This window comes from Galeopterus variegatus, unplaced genomic scaffold (genome assembly GCF_000696425.1).
Source record: "Galeopterus variegatus unplaced genomic scaffold, G_variegatus-3.0.2 Scaffold393, whole genome shotgun sequence".
In the NCBI taxonomy this organism is placed as follows: Eukaryota; Metazoa; Chordata; class Mammalia; order Dermoptera; family Cynocephalidae; genus Galeopterus; species Galeopterus variegatus.
In genome coordinates, this window is record NW_007726504.1 from 338,820 (window position 1) to 360,202 (window position 21,383).

Consider the following 21,383-nt stretch of genomic DNA (forward strand, 5'->3'; position numbering starts at 1 on the left):
TTATAGGTGATTTGATGCTTCTCTCTTGCAGCTTTTAAGATTCTCTCTTTGTCTTTGAGTTTTGCCAATTTGACTATAACATGTCTTAGAGAAGATCTTTTTGGGTTGGTTATATTTGGGGAGCTTTGAGCTTCCTGAATCTGAAGATCTGTATCTTTTTCTATACCTGGGAAGTTTACTGCCAGTATTTTGTTGAATATGTTTTCAACACAATCTCCTTTTTCCTCCCCTTCTGGAATACCCATGACTCGGATATTTGAGCACTTAAGGTTGTCTGCTATCTCTCTTAAATTTTCTTCAAAGTTTTTAATTCTTTTTTCTTTTCTTTTCTTTTTTTTTTTTTTTTTTTTTCTGCCTGTGTTTGGTCAGCCCATCTTCAAGGTCAGAAGTTCTCTCTTCTGCTTCTGCAAGCCTGATGGTAAAACTCTCTGTTGTGCTTTTATTTCATTGAATGAATTCTTCAGTTCAGCAAGCTCTGCTACATTCTTTTTCAGGGCATTGATTTCCTTGTACATTTCTTCTTTCAGGTCCTATATACTTTTCCTCATTTCATTGTGTTGTCTAGCTGAGTTTTTTTGTATCTCATTTAGTTTCCTTAGAATTATCAGTTGAAATTCCTTGTCAGACATTTCAAGGGCTTCTTGTTATATAGGATCTAGAGCTTGAGAGTTATTACCCTTTAGTGGTGTACTTTCTTGATTTTTCATATTTCTGGTATCTTTCCTTTGATGTTTAGTCATTGTGGCAAGGGATTCCACGGTCCACTGGTTCAACACTATTGTCTGGCTAGGATGCTACTGGGTACGACTGCCTCAGTGTCTGATTGGTTGCCCACTGGTGCCTCAGGTGCATGGTCGCCTTGGGTCTTGGGCCTCTCTGGGGAGGCGCCTCTCTGGGGAGGCGCCTCTCTGGGGAGGCGCCTCTCTGGTGAGCATGCACTCGGCCAGGCTGGGGATGCAGTCTGGTGGTGGTGAGGCCTACGTGCTCAGTCGTATGCTGGCACCATGGGGCATGTGGTCTCCGCGGATCTTGGGCCTCTCTGGCAGGACGCCTCTCTCTATTTTTAATTTTTTGAGGAGCCTCAATATGTTTTTTCATAATGCTATAGCACTTTTCATTCCCATCAATAGTATACAGGGTTCTAATTTTTCTACATCCTTGCAGGTTCTTGTTGTCTTTTGTTTCATAATAAACATTGTGTAGGTGTGAGGTGGTATCACATTGTGGTTCTGATTTGTATTTTCATGATGATTAGTGACACTGAGCATCTTTTCTTGTACCTGCTGGCCATTTGTATGTCTTCTTTGGAGAAATATATATATTCATGTCTTTTGCCCATTTTTACTGGGATTATTAGGTGTTTTTCTATTGAGCTATAGAGGTTCCTTATACATTTTAAATATTAACCCCTTCCATTTTGCTAAATGAAATAAACCAGTCACAGAAGGAAAAAATACTGCATGATTCCATTCGTGAAGTATCTAAAATAGTCAAGTTCATAGAATCAGAGATGACCAGTGGCTGCCAGGGGCTGGGGGAGAGAGAAATGGGGATTTTGCTAATCAACAGGCATCAGGTTGCATTTAAGCAAGATGAGTAAGCTCTAGAGATCTTCTGCACAACATGGTAACCATAGTTAACAGTACTTTACTGTACACTTGAACATTTAAGATGGTAGATCTCATGTTAAGTGTTCTTGCCAAAATAAAATAATGTTTAAAAAAAAAGTGAACCTCAAAAAAAAAATTCATGCTGACAGTAAAAAGTAAAAAGAATGTATTTTGTGGGCAAAGGATGACTGTATTAAAAAAACTTATTGGTAACATCATTTTTTTAAAAGCTGAATGGAAATTGCTTTCTCATGTACTTGTATGTAAATAAACAGTTTCTGTTGCCCAACAAAAAAAGTAAAAGCCTGAGTAGTTGCATTGAAAAATAAGACTCACTTTATTTGGCATAGTGACCATTGGAAATATATCTATATTATTCTCATTGGCCAGATGTATCTGATAACTTCCTGGTTTTCCTTTTAACCCTACTTGGATGGATACCTACATCTAGGCAGGAGAATAACACGGAATCTAACTAGAGATGGTTTTCATTATTCTGCTGAAGCAATTTGCTACTGCAGTAAATTAACACACTTGTCATAGATATGGGCTCTCCGGTGTTTTTGGCATTTTCTTCAGTATTAAACAGAGAATCCATTCCATAAATATTTACTGTACAGTCACTGATGGAGAAGCAGCCCTGAGGGAATCAGGTGAGTTGGAAGAGCCTGTGGGAATCCAGGAGAGAGTGTCTGAAATTTGGTAGAGAGGTCTGGACTGAGGGGGCCATTGACACCTACTTAGTGCCATAGGAGCTTTCTTTTCTGATGTGATAGTCGGTCAATTGACCGATTAACCAAAAAATCAATTGAAGTGGAGAAACATCAAGAAATTATACTTAGATATGTTAAACACTTTATTTTAATTTAAGCTATGAAAATATTAGTTTTTATTTTATTATTAATTTTTTTAACCAATTTTGTGATGGAGGGGAAAAGCCTTTTTTTGAGAGTGCGTATCTGCCAGTTGTACCTCCACATTACCTTCCTGACACAAAGCACACCTATAATGCGAGTTTGAGTCTAGTCTCTTTTTATACATACATATACACACACATAAATGGACACACACACATGTACACACAAGGGTGCTTCAACAAATTTCATGGAAAAATAGAATTAAAAGATAATGTGAATCTTACCGTGAACTTTTTGAAGTACCCTTGTATATATATATATATATGTGTGTGTGTGTGTATGAATGTATATATATATATACACATACATATATATATATATATATATACACATACATATATATATATATGGCAGGAACATAAATGACCGTCGTGAAACAGTCTGGGAGCAGATTATTATGATTATTCCTTATCTTTTACAGTTGTCTTACCCACACCCAATTTGACAGTGGTCTATTTTAGCTACTAGTTAAATTAGTTTTCATGAAAATAACTTTGCTTTTGTTCTCATATTTCATTGATTAACCCAACATATAACCACATATACTCATACGAACTAAAATAACAAGTATCACTGATATCAGTAAGTTGGAGAATGAATACAGTTGACCCTTAATAAGCATGCCCACCTCGACTGATGGGAGCAGGCATCTGTGGGTGATCAGAGAGTGCCCTGCTAGCCCCAAGATCCAGGGTACACAAGTGCCAGGTGGTGTTTTTTTCAAAGGACATGGGTGTCTTAGGCTGATCCAGCTCCACGTGGGGTTTGGCCAAGGGAACGTCTTTGTAGGCAGGGTGTGGGAGTGGCCTGCAGGATGTGCAGAGAAGACAAGGTGAGCCTCTCTTGGGGAGACACCAGCATGGAACAGCAAGAAGGAGAATTGATGAAAGGTGGCCAGAGACACATGAGGAAAACTAGGAAAACATGGTCCAGAGAGGCACTTAGAACCTGTTGCATAATTAGCTCTGTTTCACCTCTTCTCCCAGGCTGACAGTGATTCAAAGTCAGGGATGGTGTCTCATGTACCATCGTATCTCCTCCTTCTGGTCTGTTACCTGGCACTTGGGAAACGTTTAACTAATATTTTTGAATGAATGAAAGTGCATAGTTTTCCCCCCTGAAATTGCTGACAAAGAAGCAGGCATCCTTATGCACATTGGGTCTCTCCCATGGAAATCACAGGTCCGCAAACCGTGGGCCATCTGATCTTGTATGCTCCATGTCTCAGCCCAGTGACAGCATGGGTATAAATTAAGGTCCTTGTTCAACTCATAGCATGTGGTTGGCCACCTGTGCCCAGACAGGCAGCCTGGTGACTCTCAGCTACAGCGGGGCAGGGAAGGTGACAGGTATGATCTTGTTGGACACAGGCACGGTAATGTGAAAGGCAGAAAGCCACAAGTTTTCGTGAATTTGGAGACTTGAACCATCCCATTCTATAGGTCAAAGTCTTGGGTGATTCCCACTGGCCCTTAGCATGGTGACTTCTCTCTGAGGAACACAAAACACTTAGACCGTTAACTTTGGGATATTCAGTGGAGAAGGCAAGTGTCATCATCAGGAGCTTAGAGTTTAAGAACTGTAATGTCATAGTTATCACAGTTAATATAATTTGTTCAGTATCATTATTTAGCAAATGCTGTTAGTGTCTCTGCTCAATCTTCATTCACCACGTAAGCAAATCCTCAGCCTCTTTGTTTCTCTATAAACTCGTGACTGTTGGTCTGTTCTCTGAAAACTGTCATCTCCCTGTGTCACCTTCTATATATGTGACTTGATTTAAGTGAGCGTGGTGTGCTCACTCTCCTTCCCCGGACCTGGGAACGAGAAGCCTGTAGCATAAGTGTCCCTCTCTGCTTCTCCTCGGACAGCTTGGGGATGAACCACGACGATGACCACTCCTCCTGCGCTGGCAGGTCCCACATCATGTCGGGAGAGTGGGTGAAAGGCCGGAACCCCAGTGACCTCTCTTGGTCTTCCTGCAGTCGAGATGACCTTGAAAACTTCCTCAAGTAAGTCCTTGAATCACTCCATACGATCAGTACGATAGAGAGGGCTTCCAGAAGACACAGCCATGGGAGTCCGGCGAGTAGGAGGAGGAGAAATGAATCTCTCTTCACATTCTCAGCCGGCCTAAAGGGGCGGTTGGCACAGAGTCTCCTGTCACTGGCAACAGCGTCCTCCCAAGCATGTGTATGGTGCAATGTTGGGCACCTAGTTGGTGATCATTAAATAATTGTTGATTGGTTGAAATATTAACATCGAAACCCTGTCTTAAAAAGAGCCCCCTTTCATTCCCCTGCATTGAGGTGACCAAGGGGTGCCCCTTGGCTGCTGGAGAATAGAGCATTTCCTGGTTGCCGGGGCAGCTTTGCCTGGTGGGGAGTGAATCTGCCGGGAGGCGGGTGTGCTGACCTCCCTCGTGTGTGGGAAGGGCTGGTCTCACTACCGCTTTCTTCCTGGAATGTGTCAGAGTTCTGTGTGAGAACTGGCCATCCCGTTTCAGACCTTTGTCAAACAGTCTGTCCCCATGGACAGTGCAGGTCCTTTTGTGCCAAGACCTCAGGGCTGGATTTACACATTTGAGGTGTAGACCCTAACTGCTTCACTGCTTAGTCGTGTTAATCCATATACCTTGTGGAGACAGAAGTGAGTCAGTGAGTCAGTGAGTCACACCTGCCTACAGAGCTTTAGGTCCAGTATCACATGAAAGTACCTGCTGAGTTCAGGGTGGACTGGCAAAGGGATCGTCTTGGGTCTTCTTCCATGGTGTTTTCTGTTTTCAGGGAAAGTGTGTAAGTGGTAAACAGGCTCAAAAATGAACTTGCTAGTTTTAATACCATCGACTTCCCACTGAGTATTCATCACAGAATCTTCATAAAAGGTGTAAGCCACTGGATGCTATTTCACTTTACACAGAAGGGCCCGTGCAGCAAGACAGGGAGTCTTCACTGCTCACATACCTGGTGCTGGTCCCCCTGGTAACAAGTGGCATGTGTCTGAGCCCAGGAGACGTGGACCAGCATCAGCCTGGGTGTACTTGTGTGCATGCGACTCTTTCCTCCAAAAATCTTGGCAAGCAGATGGTTTTTTTTTTCCTACCATCTGTCTTTAGGAATTGAAACATAAAGGCATTTAAGTCTTTAAAGTCCAAGAGAGCCACAGCCTCACAGTCCCCAGTTTAGTGTTTGGAAGACAATCTTCTCCTTGTAAGTGAACCTTCCCATCTTGTCGAAGTCCTGAAGTTCTTTGCAGACTGTGCCCCTGGCCAGCTTTCAGCGAGGACAGGAGGTGTAGCCAGGTGAGATGCCAATGCCCAACAAGCCCTCCAAGAGAATCTATGGAGCTTGAAATACGCACTTCGATTTTATTTAAAATAAAATAAAACAGCGCTGACTTGTGCTGTTTCTTTATTCATAACTTTTGCTCAAAGCTGTATTCTAAGAAAATATCATAGTAATCTATCTCAAAAGCATTTTCATCAAAGAAAGCTCTCAGACTCCCCGAGGAAAGTCCATTAGCCTCGTGGGTGTTACTCCCAGGCCCCTCCTGAGCTGCCAAGCTCTCATTGTCTTCAGAACAAAGACCCATATCTGGCCATGTGGAAAAAGAGCAGAAGGAAAAAAAGGAATGATCCATGTGTCTAATGCCTGGGTCCTTTATTCTTAAATAATTTAGAGATACATCATTCTCAGTGACTGAAAAAATCAAAATAAAAACCTAGGCAGTACATTTGTAGGTCATCTTGCCTCTTGGCTGTTTCAGATCGAAAGTCAGCACCTGTTTGTTGGTGACGGACCCCAGGAGCCAGTACGCAGTGCGCCTCCCTCACAAGCTGCCGGGCATGCACTACAGCGCCAATGAACAGTGTCAGATCCTGTTTGGCACCAACGCCACCTTCTGCAGAAACATGGAGGTAGGCAGCCAGGGGGAGGCTGGCTCAGGAAGGAGCACGGGCCCGGCCCAGCCCCCCTTAGCAGCCCTGGCTTCTGCTGGAGGACATGGGTACTCACACTCAACACATGCACACACGCGCACTTGCACAGACACATGCAGGCACTCCCACACACAGTCCCCCACACAGCCAGTTCTGCAGGGTTACTACTGACACCAGTAACCTGATGTTATAACGTGAAAATGGTATGGCACTAGAGAAAAGACTTAACTCATATTTCTTGAAAATGATGTAATGTCACCTGACTTCAGATCCTGCACACAGATAAGGAAGAAAGCTAAAAACTGTCAAATGTTGGAAAGTATTAGATGGAGAAAATTTAACAATTAATAAATTGATTATATGGTGACAGTGATAATAACCCCACTAAACAGTTACCATTTATTGAGCAATGCTCAAGTATTTAGTCCTAAAGATTCCCACATGCATAGTCCCAGTTAGTCTTCACCAAGTTCCCTAGATTCCATCCTCAGTGTGCAGACAATCCGTGTTAAGCAGTCCTTCAAAGTAGCTAGGTTAGCAGATAGTAGAGCAAGAATTTGGTCACCTCAGCACACACATTTTCACCGTGCTACAACAAGCAAGGTCCATGGCAGGGCCAGTTCTCTGGGTGAGGGGTGTCAAGAGGGGCAGGCTGGGATCTGGCGCTTGACAATCGCCATGCCTGTGGCCATCTGCGTAGCAGACAGGAGACCCTGTCCCCAGAGGAAGGCCAGAGCAACACTTGACAGTGGGATTCGGCTAGCAGGGCGGGGCTCACACCATTCTGGGTCAGAGGAAGGACAGAGCAGGGAAAACAGTTGGGGATATGTGGGACTCAGGAGCCACCCAGTGGGCAGTTGGCCAGAGAGAGGGCTGTCCATACTGGGGCTCAGGACAGCATCTAGTTCCAGGGAGGATACATGGATGGCTGGGCTATTTCCTGGAGCAAGAACTTAGGACAGGACCAGTATAAAGCAGCCAGGTGCACAAGGGACTGCCTCCAGAATGAGACCCCAGGACCCCAGTTAGCCTGAACGCCTGGAGGAGAGATGCTGCCTCTGAGTGCTTGCTGTCTAAGTGTGAGGTGGTTCAGGAAATTGGGGTGAAACCTGCAGGTGGATACTGCCTGCCATTGTTTGGGGTGTAGAAAAAGGCAGCACTTCCAAACCAGGATGGTGCCTCCCACAGACTGTTTCCCCAAAGGACATTTATCTATAGTGTTGTCCTGAACCTCCTCTGCTGTACCCCAGGGGGATGTGCTGGCATGGGTGCTTTCCAAACCCGACTGATGGGGAGCTGTCTCCCACTAGGTGCCGTGGCCCCCAGCAGCAGAGTTGGAGGACACCTACATGGGGAGATGTGATGGTCCCCAGGATTGTATTGCCCCCAGCAGCCTGCCACGCGCAGTGCCCAGTACTCACCATCAGCCACCAGTGGCTTGACCATTGAGGCTCTCCTTCATATACACATGCCTGCCAAGGGACACCCTGTTTGCTTGTCCCCAGCCTCCAGTCCCTAAAGTCAATTGATGGCACAGAAATGTCAGGAGCTCGAGAGCAGGCTTTTGGGGGTCCTTTGATGGTGTGGAGATGGTGTGAGACCCCGTGAATGGGTCTCCTGGGGGCCACCAAGCATTCAGGAAAAGCTGAAGGGCCCTGAGCACTGGATTGGAGAAGAACAAAGTGCCCAGCTGAGTCAAGGGACACAAAGAAGCCACTCTGCCCACTGTGGAGTGCTACCAGGGCTGGTGAGGCATCACAGGCCAGGCTGAGCTGGCCCCGTGGAGGTGGGGTTGAGATGGGTGGAAGCTGGAAGAGACAGACTCCTCTCTGAGAGCTGCAGCTCCTTTCTCTTCTAAGAGCCAGGTGGTTGCACACCAGCTGGGTGAGGAGGGACAGGGGAAGGACACACAGGTATTGAGGGCTCACTGTCTCCCAGGCTTGACTGTTTCCTTGCATTCTCACATGAAACCCTGCCTGTAACCCTCAAGGCAGGGGCTTTTAACCCCATTTTAATAGATGAGAAAACAGAGGCTAAGAGAGATTAGGGCCTGGTCACCAAGCCAGAAAGGATGTACCAGAATGCATGCCCAGGTATGTCTATTACCGAGGGAAGAAAGGAAGGTTCCTGTCATTCAAAGACAGACCCCAATAAGGGGGATGGTGTCATGGTATTTTATTTCCTTGTGTTAGCATCTTTTAGTTGAAGGAGGGCAATTAGAGGTAAGTAATGATTAGCTTAGCTACACAGTTCCTTTCTCCCTAGAACCTCAAGATCCAAATATGTACACAGTGAAATATTCCCATTTGTAAGTTACAGTGAAGTTGAACGTTTATTCCTACAGCCCACCAGGAACTGTGAAATATGTTTTCCTTGCTTTTTCTTTGAGAGTTTCACCAGTAATAAAATAGGATAAATTGGCATCTTCCCCCACTAGCTAACAGGAGTGATTACTCAGGGGAGTGAAGAGTGACAGTTACCTTGGCAGCCGCCAGCCTCAACTGGTTGTTGGTGGTTGTCCTGCTCGCAAGGCTCGTGCTGCTTCCTTTAAAGGGGTCTGACAATGAGCTGGCTGTGACTGTTCACACTGGAGAAAGTGTCACACTGATGCTCCTCTGCACTACTGGGGAGGAAGGGGCAGAAGGTTGAGGACCAAGGACTTCAGGCATGCTGCCCTAGGCCTGGGACATGTCATTTGAATCAGATCCAGACCAAGAAGGTGCCACACTCCGGGACTCCAGGGCTCACCAGACCATTGGTTTGCCCCTCTGTGTCTTCGTAGGTCTCTGTTCCAGTTGACATTCAGTGTAGCAGGAGAGCATGGATAAGCTGTCATCATTCCTCTCTTCTTCCCTGTAACGCTGTGTCGTTGGTGCTGGCTCATCCCCACCCCACCCCCTTTCCAGTCCTAGTCCCCATTTGTGCTCCCCTCCACTTTCTCTGTTCCAGCTGTGCTGGCCTTCCCGCTTCTCCTGGAACCCACCAGCCATGCTCCTGGCAGGACACAGCCTGCTTCATGCTGGCTGTTTCCTCTGCCTGGCTGCTCTTCTCTCAGTTATACACATGACTTATTCCTCATCTTTTTTGAGTTTTGCTTTTTGTTTTCAAATGGAACCTTCTCAGTGAAGCCTACGCTGACCACCCTATTAAGAATATAACCTAGTAGCCTCTTCCTGCTCTCCCTTGAAGTACCCACGTCTCCTGATCTACTTTTAGACACTTACCATCTTTTCACATGCTATCTAGTTCACTTGTTTATTATGACTATTGCTTTGATAATCTCCCTCTTCTGGTTATAAACCCTTCAAGGGCAGTAGTCTTTACATTTGCTCACTAGTGTTTCCCAACTTTCTTGAGCAATACCTGGCACATAGTAGGTGCTCAGTAAGTATGTATTGTGCTGGGATCCAGCCTTGACCCTAAAAGCAAATTTGTTAGTGGCTTCACCCAGCTCCTGGTGAATCTGTGGACAGGTTCCAAGTTGAGGAAGAAACCCTTAGAGACCTCTCTGTACAATATATTGACTCTGATTTCACATTTCTCCATCTTCTTCAACAGCATAACACATATGACTTTGTCAAATATCTTATGGGGGGTCCATGCAAGCCTTTCCTGTGGCTTCCTCCCAGGACAAGAAACCATTCAGTGTGGTGCAGGGAGTCTGATAGTGAGTGACTGTGGCTCCTTCCTAGTGATCATCCCTCTTTCTCTATGCCCTAGAGTCCTCATGGTCAAATCTCAGGCTTGGGCAAGTTAATCCTCATAAGGTGCTGAGAAATGGGTCTTTCACAAGTCAGTGCCCAATGAGGTGAACAAGCCAATATGTCCGCTGTTATCCCCTTTCTGGATGACACTGATTCCCATCTGGGGGTGTCTGTACCGATGGGAACCAATCTGTCTGTACATCTCCAAGATCAGCATTTCTCCATGTTGCACTCTTGGGGCTGTGAAAAATTAAGCATTGTCTCAAACTTGTACTCCTCATGCAGCCAGAGACACCTAGACTAATCAGAAAGGTCTTTAATCCAGTGCCATAATTGGTCTGGATATCCATTGTTACTCTGTCATGCCCTTGAGAATTGAAATGGATATCATGTCATAAAATCATCATGGTTCCAAAGCTGCCTTTAAATTTCTTATCCGGACTTATGCTTTTGACAAACATAGAATAACAGGGACCACATTTACTCTCCTACCTGAAACAACTAAAAAAACAGATAAAATATATGAAAGAATGATTTTCAAGACACTCGACATCGAGCAACAAGGATCTCTGATCCTTGAGAGATGTGAAACAGATGAGATGAGCCTCATGGGTATCCCAGCCCACTGCCTAGACCACCTCCAGCTGTAGCACAGGGAAGGGGAATGACAAAGAAGCAGCAGTCTTCCTGATCAAGGAAGAGCTGGCTGTATGGGGAAACTGAGGCAGCCGGAGTCACAAGGCTGAGTGTCACAGAAAAGGGCCGCACAAAGAGACAACTTCAGATATCTGCAGAGAGTCCCCCATGAATTGCCAGCTTAGCCATGAGCACATGTGTGTGAGAAAACTCCCCAAGGCCAGGAAAAGAACTGTCTGAAAGGGTTACAGGAAACAGTCTCTGGAGTTCATGTGGGCATCACATAAAGCACACAGAGGACTTTGCTTCAGTAGCATGGCAAAATTAGCCTTACACTAAATACTGATCTGTTCCCACCTAATGTAGTTGAAAAGCAAGATTTGAAAGGATCAAACTGTTTCCAAGTAATTTAACCAAGTCTTAAAACAAAGCTCAAATGTATTTGTAGAAATGCAAAACTATCTAGTATTCAGTAAAGTAAAACCACAATGTCTGTCATCAAATAAAAAATTTTCACGCATGCAGAGAAGCAAGAAAATATATCCATAACTGGGGGGAGGGGAACAATCAAAATTGACCCAGAAATGACACAGGTGATAGAATTACCTGTGCCAAGGACATTAAAATAATAATTATGACCCTATGCCAGATTCAAGAGGGTGGCAGAAAGATCAAACATGATAAGTACAGGCATGGAAGACACATAAAAGGAACTAAATGGAACTCATAGAAAGGAAAACTACCGTGTCTTGGTGAAAGATACCCTGGGTGGGATTGATGGCAAAGGACATTGTAGAAGAGAAGATCAGTGAACTTGAAGACAAAGCAATCAAAACTATCCAAAACAAAACACAGAGAAAAACTGAGAACAAAAAAAAAAAACAGTATTGGTGAGCTGTGGGACTTCAAGTGGCCTAATAAATACATAACTAACACCTCTGAAGGAGGTGACAGAGAAGGAGGGAGGAACAAAATTATTTGAAGAAATAATGGCTGAAGTATATCTGAATATGATGAAAACAATAAAAGCATAGATCCAAGAAGCTCAATGAACCCCAAGCACAAGAAACATGAAGAAATCTAGACCAACACTCATCACAATCAAATTGTTTTAAAGTAGTGATAAAGAGGAAATCTTAAAAGAGCCAGAGGAAAAAAGAGCATTTCTCATTAGAAACAGTGCAGTGAAAAGACAGTGCAACAACATTTTTAAAGTACGGAAAGAAGAATAATTCTATACCCAGCCAAAATATCTTTCAAAAATAAATGTGCAATGCAGTTTTTCTGTCATACAAAAGCTGAAAAACTTCATCACCAGTAATCCTACACTCTAAGAAATGTTAAAGGAAGTCTTCTGGAAGAAAGAAAATGGTACTAGATGGAAATATGGGTCTTTTCCAAAGAATGAAGAGCCCTGGAAGTGGTAACTACATGGGTAAATATACAATATATTTATACATACTTAATGTTTTTAATTGACCATTGGCCATTTAAACAACTGTTTTACAAAAATAAGAAGAATGTAGCTGTGGTAGATCTCCATGTCCTAATCCCCAGAAGCTGTGAATGTTACCAGCCTGAGATTTCACCAGTGAGGACATGAGGGTCAGGGAGTCTGCAGGTGTGATTAAGTTAAGCATCTTGAAATGAGGAGATATTCCTGGATCATCTGGTTGGACCAATGTACTCAAAAAGTCCCTTGGTAAGACAGAGGCAAGAAATTAGGGTAACAGGATATGGCGATAGAAGCAAGAAGTTAGGGATGCAAGAAGGAGCCATGAGCCAAAGAATTCAGGCAGCCTCTCTACGCTGGGAAAGGCAGGGAAACCGCACAGCCTCCAGAAAGAACCAGCCCTGCTGACACCTTGACTTTAGCCCAGTGAGACTGATTTTGGACTTCTGACCTCCAGAACTAAGATAATTTGTGTTGTTTTAAGCCACTAAGTTTGTGGTAATTTGTTATAGCAGCAGTAGGAAGCTAATACAGGGTTGCTGTAGGAAACTAATATGGTAGTTTAGGGCCCATGATGTGTAAAAATAAGATTTATGACATTCACACAAAGGCCAGAAAAGTAGAAGTGGAAGTATGCCATATATGAGGTGGGATAATATCACATAGAGACAGACTATAAGTTAAAGATGTATAATATCAATTGTAAAGCAACCAATAAATAACAGAGTGATAGCTAATAAGCCAATAAAGAAAATAAAATGTAATTATATGTTGCTTACCCTGTGGTCAAGCACATTGGAAATAGACTATGTAAGGATGGATCGTAAATGTATATTAGTCATTGATACTCCTCCATTCCTCTAAGAAACCGATGGGATTTACATTTCATTAGGGTCCTTGACATGTTCCTTTCAAACATGGGTCTTCTTGAGGTCGCATGGCCACCCTGGATCTCCAGATAGACAGCACCAATTGTCCAGTCTTCACACCTGTAATCACACTAGTGACGTCATAACACCTCAAGACATCTCCATTTATTTCAGAGGGAGCTGTGATGAAAGTGCTCAACAGTATTCTTCAAAGCACTTCTGGCTCCCTTAATAGCAAAAAAACAAGATACTACTTACTAGATGCCATTTAAAAAAAAAAGAAGAAAAACACTCATAGCCAGGAGTTTTCAGGGAATGAATACTGTGAAGGAATTACAACTCAAAAAATCTAAAGGATTTTCTTATCTTAAAAGCCGCATTCGGGGCCGGCCCTGTGGCGCACTCAGGAGAGTGCGGTGCTGGGAGTGCAGCGACGCTCCTGCCGCGGGTTCGGATCCTATATAGGAATGGCAGGTGTGCTCACTGGCTGAGCGTGGTGCGGGTGACACCACACCAAGGGTTGCGATCCCCTTACCGGTCACGAAAAAGACAAAAAAAAAAAAAAGCCGCATTCGTGCATGGGAATCAAACACACCACCCATATTCCCAAGCCTGGGCTCCCCAAAGACTGTGTTGATGATGGTGAAGATACCGAGTGGCTCCTCAGCTGGGAAAAACACTTAGACATCAGTGAGACACCTCTTTGGGGGGGGGGGGGGGAATCTTTGGTCTTAAAATTTTCTGGAACTTTAAGTCTGTTATAGAAAAGAAAATAGTAATGGAATATCACAGAGGTTGGATACTGCCAAGGGAACAGCACCGTGAGACACACCAGTGCTGAGGAGTTCAGCTTTTTCTGGAATACAGAGCATAAAATAAGAAGGAAAGAAACTGGGTATATTTTGAGAAATATAATATATCCACCATATATAATCACCATGACTAGTGGCGGGCATTTTTCATTTTGCTGCTGCCTCTCCTGAGGACTAAAAGCTTATCTGCATAAAGATGAGCCCAGGCTGTCCCCAGGGACAACGTAGAGGCCTCCCTAATCTCAAGGGATCACACTTCTCGTCAGTGCGTCTTTGTGGTTGTACTGAAGCAGGGTGCTCAACTAGGGCCCCTGGATAGATTCCAGAGGATTTGCGAACTGGGATAGGAAAGACATTATGCCTTTATTTTTCGCCAATTTCTAATTGAAGTTGGTATTTCCTTTAATTATGAATGCTGGCAATAAACCACAGTAGTTTCAGCAGTGCCCATGACTGTCACTGCGATTAGGAGTCACAGATATTTTCATACACCATAACACATGTGGCCAACATCTCAAAATATCATTGATACTCCCTAGACTTCAGAATTACAGTGGTTATTAGACCCAGGGCCAGATCTTATTATGTAACATGTTGACAAAGAAACACATACTCATACGTTACTATATTACAAATTTGGCATTTTTGTTTTGTATTTTGAAAACTATATTTCAATGCAATTGTTTCCTTGGTAATCTTATATCTTTTATAATTATACATTAACAAACATACTCTGGGAAGGGGTTCATAGGCTCTTCCAGGTGCTTCTGGGCACAGAAAGGCCAGGCGCTCAGAGCTAGAGAGTGGCCATGGCAGGCAGCGTCTGTCCCACAGCAGCAAGCCCTGGTTCCCTGAGCTGTTGCTCTTCTTGGGGTGGAATTTCAGATGCATAACTTCCTTCTCACTGGACTTTCATGTTTGCTCTTCTTTTGACACTCAGTTCGTAGTTGTTTTAAGACCAATCAAAATTAAAAATCGTTTCCTCACTTCAAGGTGTAAAATACATTGATACAATTGCCTTGGGAGCAGCCTGGGCTTCAGATATTAACCAGGTCGCTGTTTTCTTAAACATTTGTATACTAGAGAACCAAGGAAAATTAAAGTACAGTCCATTTTAATTTTTAGGGCTCTGGAGGCCCCGACACCATCACCATTGAATCTTTCATGTCTGTCTGCAGAATGCTGGTATTGTAAGGCTCAAAGCTGTCTACGGAAATATGAACTACAAAAAAAAAAAAAATATTGGCATCAATAGCTGGCATTTGTTGCAGAAGTTATTGGCAAGTACAGCTGTCTCTTCTTTTAGCCAGTGGTAATGTGATGTTTTTAATTCAATAAAGCATTTTAAGAAAGTCCAAACATAAAAGATATAAACATTGGATGGTAAATATTTATTAGAAAGGGGAAATGAACTTTATGCAATTAGCCCAATCAATCTTTTTTATGATTACAAGTTCCTCCTGTACCCGTCAGCAAAGTCACTGCAAAGGAAAGTCACTATTTAGCAAGACTTTCACGCTATTTAAGCTCAGATATTCTGCCAGGTGAAACAGAGGGTGAGAAGGCCCAGTGTAGGCATTGTCAGCTGCAAGGAAGTATGCACTGCTACTGGAGACAGCAAGAAAGGGGCCAGTTAAGGCAACGTCCTCATGGAGCCCCCACCCCTTTCCAACATGAAAAAGGTGTTTATCTGTCCCTACCACCCGGTACCCAGAGAGTCTCAGTTGAACCGCACAATGTAACGACCACCCATCCCTAAACCCTAGCGGCTTCTCAGTAACACATTCTGCCATCATTGCTCCAAAGCCCACGTGTAGCTGCCACACACAGGAAGGTAGTGCTCTGTAGGGATGTACACTGGCCTTATTAGTTGCTGTGTGCATGGGTGTACCTACATGACACGGCATTTGCAAGCAACTGAGGTGTGTGTATTATGCCTTTATTTATTTTTTGGTGGCTGGCCAATGTAAGGATCCAAACCCTTGACCTTGGTGTTACCAGCACCACACTCTACCGAGTGAGCTAACCAGCCAGCCCTATACTATTTTTTTAGAACATTACTGAGCACAGAAGCTGTAGGCCAATAGTTTCAGAAAAGCAAGAATGTTGAGTGGTCATAGGCATTCGAGAGACTTAGGCATTCTTTTCTACCTAGTGTTCCTCCTCTTCTCTTTCCCACTAACCTCTCATGACTTTTTGGCACAGGTGCAGGTGCCATATGTATCACGCAGATGTGAAGAAGATGGGCTGTCAGTCGAGCTGCCCCAGGGTCTGTCCGGCCTCTACCTCTTGAGCAAGTTACATAGTCTCTCTGTGCCTCAGTCTTCTAATCTGAAAAATGGGAAAATAAATTCTACTTATACATCACAGGGTCGTTACAAGAGTTAAGTAATAGCTGAATTAGAGCACTTAGCCTGTAGCATGCACTTAGTAAGTGTTAGTATCATTTTTCTGTCACCTTGTTTTCTGGAGCCAGTGGGAAAGGAGGAGACAGTGATTAGTTGACAGTTACATTGGCAGGTCCGTTTTTTCTGTGTCTTGCCTTATGCTGTCCTCACCATTCCTCCTAGCTCTCTGGGAGCCTGTAACCCCCAGGGATTGCTCTCCAGCATCCAGTCTCTCTCTCGGCAAACTCCCAGTCCCCAAGCTCCTATCCCATGTCCTGCAGAGGTCTGCCTGTGCATTGTGATAGATAGAAAGATCCCTGTGGTATACATGGAGCTCAGGATATCAAAATTCCACCTGGGAACCCCAAACTCTTTTCTCTGAAGTCAGTCATTTCTAAACTTGGTGGGTCATTAGAGTCTCTTCTAGAGACTGTTAGAAGTTTGTACACCTCACTCCAAATTTTGCATCTTAAAATCTTCAGGGGATGGGTTCCAGATATGTGTCTTTTTATACCGCTGCCCCGGAAATTCTTACACTGAGTCTGGTTTGGAAATTGCTGATCTAAATGAAATCTGTCCCTTTAATGCCAGTGGACCTGGCCAGAGTGGGTGGCTGGCTGAGTCCTGGATCTTGGCCTTGCCCCACTCAGACAGGGCTGTACAGTAGTACGTGGACTTGGACGCCGGGCTGAGGGCCGTCCTGCCTGTCCCGATCTCAGCTTCCTGCCTAGCATCTGTAGCCTCTCTCAGAGCTGTTGGACTTTGGCAGCAGATGACCCTAATTTTCCAGAAGTGTCTGAAAGTCAACAGTTGAGTGCCTTCTCAGAGGGCTCTCCAGACTGTGCAAGCTGTGTGTTCTCTTTCATTTCTTGTCCACCTGCCAGCTGAGTTCCCAGGTCCCATCCTCACCCAGTGGCACCCATCCCCAGCCGGTAGTGGTCTCTGCAACCCTTAGGAACATGTAGTTATAACCAAGCCTGGGACTCAGGAAGCTTTCCAGAAGAGGAACTGGCATGCCGGCTTGGGGGGAGATTCAAACTGCAGTGGTATTTGTGGAAAGTTTGGATTAGTCACTTTTTCATCCAATTCTTTGTGTTTTATTTTATCTCCCTTTTGGCTTATGTTATCAGCAACACATTTTTGAGAGATTTTACATAAGCGTTCCCTTCCATGTTGATTTGAGTTAGAGCTGCTCTCCAAATGCTCCGTGGATGCCCAGTGAGGAAGAGGCAAAAGGATGTCAGAATAACCTTCACAGTCCTGGACAGGCCCCACCTGCTGAAGAGCAGAGGTGAAGGCTGGCATGCGTGGACAGGCGTGTCTTCCTCCTGAGGCACCCCAGCTTCCCCGGATGCTCACAGCACTCCAGGGAAGGAAGCTTGGCATTGGTTTCTTTGTCACACAGCACCTTGAGGAACTGTGAGGCAAAACGTACCAGGAAGGACTTTTGCCAGGCCTTGCTCGTAGTTGTAGTCAGTGAGGTGTCGAAACGCTAGAACCAGAGCTGTTTCCTTTTCCTGGCTGTTTGCAGGGACCAGTAACTTTCCACTGCAGTTTAAGCAGTACCGCTGGGGGCAGGAGTTGGGGGAGTCTGGGCTCCCCCAGACCTGATTTTGTTTGAGTGGCTCTCCCTATATTTGTTCAACCAAAGCCAGAAGCTGCCACTAACCTTTCCAGAGCTGGTAAACATCCTTCCAGATTCCCTGGTTTAACCTGGGGGTCTCAGGGAGATCGCCTGACCTTGCTGCCAGCTCCAGACTTACTCTTCCAGCTGCAGTGCCAAGACCAGTGGCTTCACTTGTTTGGTATGTTTGTATGTATATAGACATGTAGCTGTGTGTGCATTTTGTGTTTGCTTCCCTAGATATCTCCTTTACTCTGGTGAGCTCTGCATTAAGAATTATGTTTTATTACAATACCTGGCTCTTTTGCAGTGGAAGAGCAGCCCTGCCTCCCACATAGTCTCTAGTCTCTGGTCTGCCATTGGCTGGAAGCAGAAGGAGCGTCAATCAGTCACCCTTCTCTTTAGGGTACCTACTGTGCCCTGATTCCATGGGTACAGTGAAATAAATACATCTCCACCTCCAAGCCCGTTCCTTCCACCACCCAATTTTATCATTTTTCTTCGTGGTTAACAGTTTACCTTTAAAAGCTCTTATATCTCAGTTTTTTAATTCCTTCATTACATTTTTGGTCTTCCTCCAGCTAGAAAAGATAAAGAATTGGTGTATATGTCGACAGCTTCCTACTGCTGTTCGCCACCCTTCCTCCTTTCACAGCCTGTTCTCTATCCCACCTCTGCTTTGTCTGGAATCCATCACATGCGTTCTCTCTCCTCTCTAACGTCAATCCCCACGTTGTTTTCAATCAATACTTTGGTCAATGCACACCACTAGTTGTTTTGTCGTGGGTTCTCCAGTCATTTCTTAGTCGGCTGAAGTTCCTCTTCCAGCATTTTCTCCAGAAAAGGATTCCAGTATTTGTATGTCCAGAAATGTTTTTCTGTTGCCTAAATACCTGAGCAACAGGTTAGTTTACATAAACTTCCCGACTCATGTTTTCTGTCTCTCCTGGGTCTTTATCAGCATTGCCCACCGCCCCTGGAGTGCAGCCCTGCGGAGACATTTGCACACAGCCTGATCTCTTTTCCCATTGCCAGTGACTTGATCCCTTTGCCTGGATACCCAAAGGATTTTTTGCTTTATCTTTGAACTCCAGTAACCTCATCAGGACATGCCTCTGGGTTCATTATTTTTTACCATTTTTCCTGGAACGGGGTTTTGCTTTTGAATCTGAGATAGATCTTCTTTTATTTCAAGTTTAGGTCTTGAATTTATATTCAAATACCTTTTCTGTTCTATTATTTTAGTTCTTTCCTTTAAAAGTTTTGTGCTTCTGACCCAGCTGGGGTCCCTTGACCTCTGTAAGTGTTTGCCTTCTCATTGGAAAAGTGGAGAAAGCCCCGTCCTAACTGCCTCCCAGGGCTGTCGTGAGGCTCAGGATGACAGGCGTCAGAGCAGGTTGTCATTCGTAAAGCAGGATAATGCCAGCTATTGATCTAGAAGGCGTCACGGTGATGAGCCTTCGTGTCGTTCACCCCATTGGTCCATTAGTGAAACTGGATCACAAACAGGGTGACTGTTTGGCTTGGGCACACCGAGCTGTACTAGTGTCTGAGCTTGGGCCAGTGACTGCAGTTCCTCTGCTCATTCTCCTTTTCTTTATTTTTAAACTGAACACCACCGTCCTGACTCCTAACACTATAGTTTTATCTTTCTTGTTTTTGAACTTTTATATAGTATCCAGCATTCTAATATACCATAGTTCATCTGTTCTACTGCCAATGGGCATTTGGGTTGTTTCCAGCTTGGAACTAATACAAATAGTGTTGCAATGAACATTTTTGACAATGTCTTTGAACCTATACACACACTGATTTTTGGTACATAGTTAGGAGTGGAATTGCTGGGTATTAGAATGTGCATGTCTTTGGCTTTAGTAAATACTACCAAAGTTTTCCAACATTGTTGAACCAACTTAGAATCTTACGATCAGTACACAAGAGTTCCCGTTGCACCACCTCCTTGCTGACACTTGATACTCCCCACCTGTTTTATTCTATCCATTCTGGTAGTTTTGCAGAGGTATCTAATGGTGGTTTTAGTTTGCCTTTCCCTGATGACTGAAAAAACTGAGTATCTTTTGATGTTTTTACTGGCCATTTAAATATCCTCTTTTATGAAGTGTCCGAGTATTTTGCCTATTTCTACTGAGTCTTTTTCTTAATTGAGCTGTAGGAGTTTTTTGTTTTTTAAAAAATATATTCTGGATACAAACACTTGGTTGGTTATACATTACGAATCTCTCCCGTGTATCGCAAATACCTTCTCTCATATTCTTACAGTTGTCTTTGATAAACAGAAGTTCTTAATTTTAATATAGTATAACTCATTCATTTTTTCCTCTATTGGTAGTACTTTTTGTGTTCTGTTTATGAAATCTTTGCCTAACCTCATTCTCCTTTTCTTTGATGATTAGAAAAGTTTAGTGAGAAAGCACTGTCTATAAATTGCATAATAAACTGTTTACACCAGTTCTTCCTCTCTCTCCTGATATGGCCATTATTTCTCCTCATCCCAGGCACTCCTATCCCATAAATTCACCTCCTGGGTCAGCCTTGTCTCATGAGCACGTATCCACACACAGATGCCACACTCTGAGAGAGCTCATAGGTCCAAGTGCACGGAATCAAACATTTAACGAGGTGCAGTCGGTCTTTATAGGAGCAGCTGGTGCCGTGCGTGAGGCTCTCATCTTTTTACCGTTCCGTTGAGAGGTGAACAATAACAGAACATGCAGGCTTTTCTGAACCCAAATGTGTGACATTCACTTGAATCATCATCTTCTTTAAAGGCACAGGTCAGCTCCAACATACTTGAAAAATGAGGAAGAGCAATGGGCTTTTCTTAGCTCTTTTGAAAAGCCCCCTCCAGCTCTGCCTTCCTTCCCTTTTTCTTCTTTATTTTTGTCCTTTCTACTTCTGAACATATTTTGACTTTAGACAGAACAGTCGTGCATCTATTCTATGCAGATGCTTGAGATTACTTGGAAGGGCAGACCTCTAAACTGAGCATGGCACACCCTCTGCGAACCACGCCCTGACCGTCCTGTGCCACGCTGCAGGGGCACCTTGATCTTCACCCTGCCTGAAGTGCACCGCAGGTCCCCGGCCACATCCTGGAGGGTTATGTCTCCCTACTCCTGCTCGGGTCTTTTAGCCATGTTAGGGTTTGGCGTCCTGGAATCACCGTGTCTTTAAAAGATCCTTATGTACATCTGTTTTCAATTTTCAGACCATGAAGTGAGGATTGGGTGCAAATAGTTTATTTGGGAAGTGATCCCAGGAAGCACTGGGAGGGGACCGGGAGGGGAAGGGAAGTCAAGAAAGGTGCACTGATGGCCAGGTGCCTGCCATGGGCAATGGGGTCATCCCACTGGGACCTTTGGAGAGACGTGGGGAATTTGCTTCAGAATCATCCCCCCGCCCAAGCGGCGGGG

The 21,383-nt window shown here is 44.3% G+C and overlaps 1 protein-coding gene across 1 annotated transcript in view; it reads left to right on the forward strand.

Annotated features, from left to right (window-relative positions):
- The window catches only part of ADAMTS17 (ADAM metallopeptidase with thrombospondin type 1 motif, 17), a 313,263-nt gene that overhangs the window by 166,921 nt on the left and 124,959 nt on the right, over positions 1–21,383 (forward strand). The window contains exons 9-10 of the mRNA XM_008568277.1: positions 4,399–4,539; positions 6,293–6,443. Coding sequence (XP_008566499.1) covers positions 4,399–4,539; positions 6,293–6,443 — 292 coding nt within the window. The remainder of the gene's footprint in view (positions 1–4,398; positions 4,540–6,292; positions 6,444–21,383) is intronic.